Here is a 3500-nt window from a genome sequence, read left to right as displayed (position 1 = left end):
GTATATAAGAAACACGGGCATTCTGCTTCCAGTCAGCGTCTGTAGCTTTCACTGTGAATATAGAGAGACCTGGCGTGTTGTTTTCTACAATGTAGGTCTCATATAAGCTCCTGTCAAAGACAGGCGCATTGTCATTTACATCAGATATCTGTAAAGTGAGAGTGACGCTGCTGGAGAGGGAGGGGACTCCTTCATCAGAGCAGCTCACTGTGATATTATACTCTGAGGCTCTCTCTCTGTCTAACTCGCTGTCTGTAACTAAACTGTAGAAGTTATTTGTTGATGATGTTAAAATAAAAGGAATATTTTCATTTACGAAGCATTTTACGTTTCCGTTTTGTCCCGAGTCTTTGTCTTTTATGCTTATCATGGTAACAACTGTATTTAGCTTTGCTTCCTCTGATATAACAGTGGACTTTGACATTATTTTAATCTCAGGATTATTATCATTCATATCCTGCACATCCACAATTAGTTTGCAAGAATCGGTGAGTCCTCCTTCATCACTAGCAAGTAAATGTATTTGATAGTTTCTCGATTCTTCATAATCTAAGTTTTCAACTAATACAACTTTACCGCTTTTTTCGTTTACTTCAAATATTTTCCCGACATCATCTAAAGTGTTTGTTATAGAATATGTTATTTTACTGTTGGAACCTTGATCTGCATCTGAAGCTGCGATTTCAGCCACAACCGTTCCTTTGAGTGAGTTTTCAGTAACTGTAGCTTTGTATGTTTTTTGTGTAAAAACGGGAGCGTTATCATTTGCGTCTAATACTGTAATAACAATCTGCATGGTTCCTGACATCTGCTGCTCTCCTCCATCTACAGCCGTCAACACCAGATTTATTTGCTCCTGTTTCTCTCTATCTAAAGCTTTCTGTAGCACCATCTCTACATTTGTATTTCCTTCAGCGTTATTGTGAAGCTTTAAAGCAAAATTATCCGTTGGTTTTAGGCTGTAGCTTTTTAGATCATTAATACCAACATCCTGATCTGCAGCTCTTTCCAGCACAAATGTCGCTCCAATGACCGCTGATTCGCTGATTTTAAATTCTTTTGTGCTTTTTTGAAATACTGGTGGGTTATCATTTATATCCGTGATCTGAACTGTAACGCTGTAAAATTCCATAGGGTTTTCTAAGATAATCTGAAAATGTAAAGCACAGGGCGTCGTCTTTTTGCAGAGCGCCTCTCTGTCGATCCTTTCTTTAACAAGGAGGACTCCTCGGTCTCTGTTCAGCTCGACGTACTCCTCACTATCTGGTGAAAAGATTCGCGCTTTTCCTGCTGTTAGACGTTTAATTTGGAATCCTAAATCATGAGCTATGTTACCGACTAAAGATCCTTTGGCCATTTCCTCCGGGATGCTGTAACTGACCTGCCCGAGCACAAAGTCCAAGGAGAGGAGAAAAATCAACAGCCTTACTTGCCTTTTCATTGTTTTGTCCCAGGATTATTTTAAATGTTCGCCTTATGTTAAAATCCAGGAAAATCGGTCTAAGTTTCAGTGTAAACTACTGATGAGAAATAACATATTCCATTCAAGAGAAATGAGCTCAAAGCATCGATGCTCCAAGGAAAAAAAAAAGTACAGATCTGTAGCGATCCTTTTTCTCCGTCGTCTTCTTTCTTTATTGTGTAGATATCACAAAGGCGGTGCTGCTTTTAAAAGACGACTGGTATAAGACACTGTGGTCAACAGCGGCCCTAAGAGTTTAAATAGAATTACTGCAGAAAACAAGAAGAAAGTACATATTGCAGAATTATTATTATTATTATTATTATTATTATTATTATTATTATTATTATTATTATTATTATTATTATTATTATTATTTAGTTTTTATAAACAGATTGACTGAACATGTCATCATTTTATAAACACTGTTTACTGAGCCCTGATTTTAAATTTTACAAATGATTCCAAACGTTTTATTCAGGCAGTGGTTTTTGAACTATCCATATGAAAGATAAAACCGCATAATTATCATGACTAAAAGATTTCTAACATTTTTTTTACCGTGGAAAAACGCAGACAGGCTCAACTTTGTAATTAAATACAATATGCAGAGTTACAAGCGAAGAGTGCTCAATATGTCGCTATCCAATGTCCTGAAATGAATACGTTTTGCCAACTTACAACATCACTCATTCGTATACGACAGCTCAACCGGCACTCAAAGATTGAACACGTTGTATCCTCTGGGCATCAGTCCAATTAAGACGCTGATTCTACGCCCTTATACCTGCTCGTGTTAACCTACACTGTTTCCGACAATCCTTCTCGTCAACCACAAAATCAAAGGCCAACAGAGCAAGAACATTTAAGACAGTAACTTAAACTAAACTGGCAAAGGCATAGAAGATCAGTTAAGTGAAGAGTGTTTACGGGCTATGGCACAGCAAAATTCATGCAAAGAAAACAAACAAGAAAAACATAACTTCTGAGTGTTTGAACTTTAAGAAACGTTGATCCTATCGGGTAGATAGATAGATAGATAGATAGATAGATAGATAGATAGATAGATAGATAGATAGATAGATAGATAGATAGATAGATAGATAGATAGATAGATAGATAGATAGATAGATAGATAGATAGATAGATAGATAGATAGATAGATAGATAGATAGATAGATAGATAGATAGATAGATAGAAATGCTTTAAACAAAACACAGCCTAAAAAATACATACAAAGACAATGCATGTCGCTGACCGATGTGATGGTCCTGTAAAATCAAGATAGATTTCAAAAGTGATGCTTTCGTTATCACAGATGTGAAACGATTCTAAACGCAATCTTTCTTTTCTTTGCTTTTATTCTTTTTAATTCTAACGTCAATTTGTTTGTCGCTACCACATACCAATAGAATTTGTGCTGACCGCAAGTAGCGAGATGACAACAAACGTATCATCTAAAATGTTAAAAATTAAAAAAAAACGTTTTCTCAAACAACTAACCTCTATCGGAGAATCTGGTTGATCCAAAATGTTCTTGTCACTCTGTTTCCGCTGCATCGTCCCTGTAGAACTGGGATCCATTACCAACACGTTCTGACTCGCAGCTGTGCCGAACTTACAGTCACTCTTTCTGGAGTCAGTCGTCCTGCACACCTCGTAATTGTACACATGTTGGAGAGTCCCTGTCCCCAAAGTGTCCGAGTAACGTGGTGGATAATATGGAATGACAGGAAGCTTGGAGTGATACAGAATGCGAGACTGTCTCCATCTGTAGATCTTCACTGAGATAATACCAACTAAACAGGTGATGAAGAGGAAGGAAACCACAGCCAGAGCCAACACTAAGTAAAAAGTCAGCGTGTCATTGTACTCCTTGTCGTGTGGAGAATCAGTGAACTCCGACAGCACTTCAGGGAAGCTGTCCGCCACCGCCACGTTAACAATGACTGTAGCTGAACGAGACGGCTGCCCGTTGTCCTCCACTATAACAGTCAGTCTTTGTTTCACAGCATCTTTATCAGTCACCTGACGGAT

At 37.8% G+C, this 3500-nt stretch overlaps 3 protein-coding genes across 39 annotated transcripts in view; all 3 read right to left on the bottom strand.

Annotated features, from left to right (window-relative positions):
• Positions 1 to 3500, bottom strand: part of LOC108243066 (protocadherin gamma-A11) — a 234173-nt gene that overhangs the window by 64165 nt on the left and 166508 nt on the right. The window lies entirely within an intron of this gene.
• LOC108250160 (protocadherin gamma-B3) lies at positions 5 to 1715 on the bottom strand (the record flags this gene model as incomplete). Its single annotated transcript, XM_017439905.3, has 1 exon — positions 5 to 1715. A coding segment is annotated over exon 1 (1437 nt), but the record flags the coding sequence as incomplete, so codon positions are not given.
• LOC108250159 (protocadherin gamma-A10) overlaps positions 2104 to 3500 on the bottom strand; it is a 16175-nt gene continuing 14778 nt past the window's right edge. The window contains exons 3-4 of the mRNA XM_037977529.1: positions 2967 to 3491; positions 2104 to 2115 (exon numbers count right to left, since the gene is read on the bottom strand). Of these exons, the coding sequence (XP_037833457.1) occupies positions 2104 to 2115; positions 2967 to 3491 (537 nt within the window). The remainder of the gene's footprint in view (positions 2116 to 2966; positions 3492 to 3500) is intronic.

The sequence above is a fragment of the Kryptolebias marmoratus genome, linkage group LG9 (genome assembly GCF_001649575.2).
Source record: "Kryptolebias marmoratus isolate JLee-2015 linkage group LG9, ASM164957v2, whole genome shotgun sequence".
Taxonomy (NCBI): Eukaryota; Metazoa; Chordata; class Actinopteri; order Cyprinodontiformes; family Rivulidae; genus Kryptolebias; species Kryptolebias marmoratus.
This window is presented reverse-complemented; position numbering and strand designations above follow the sequence as displayed.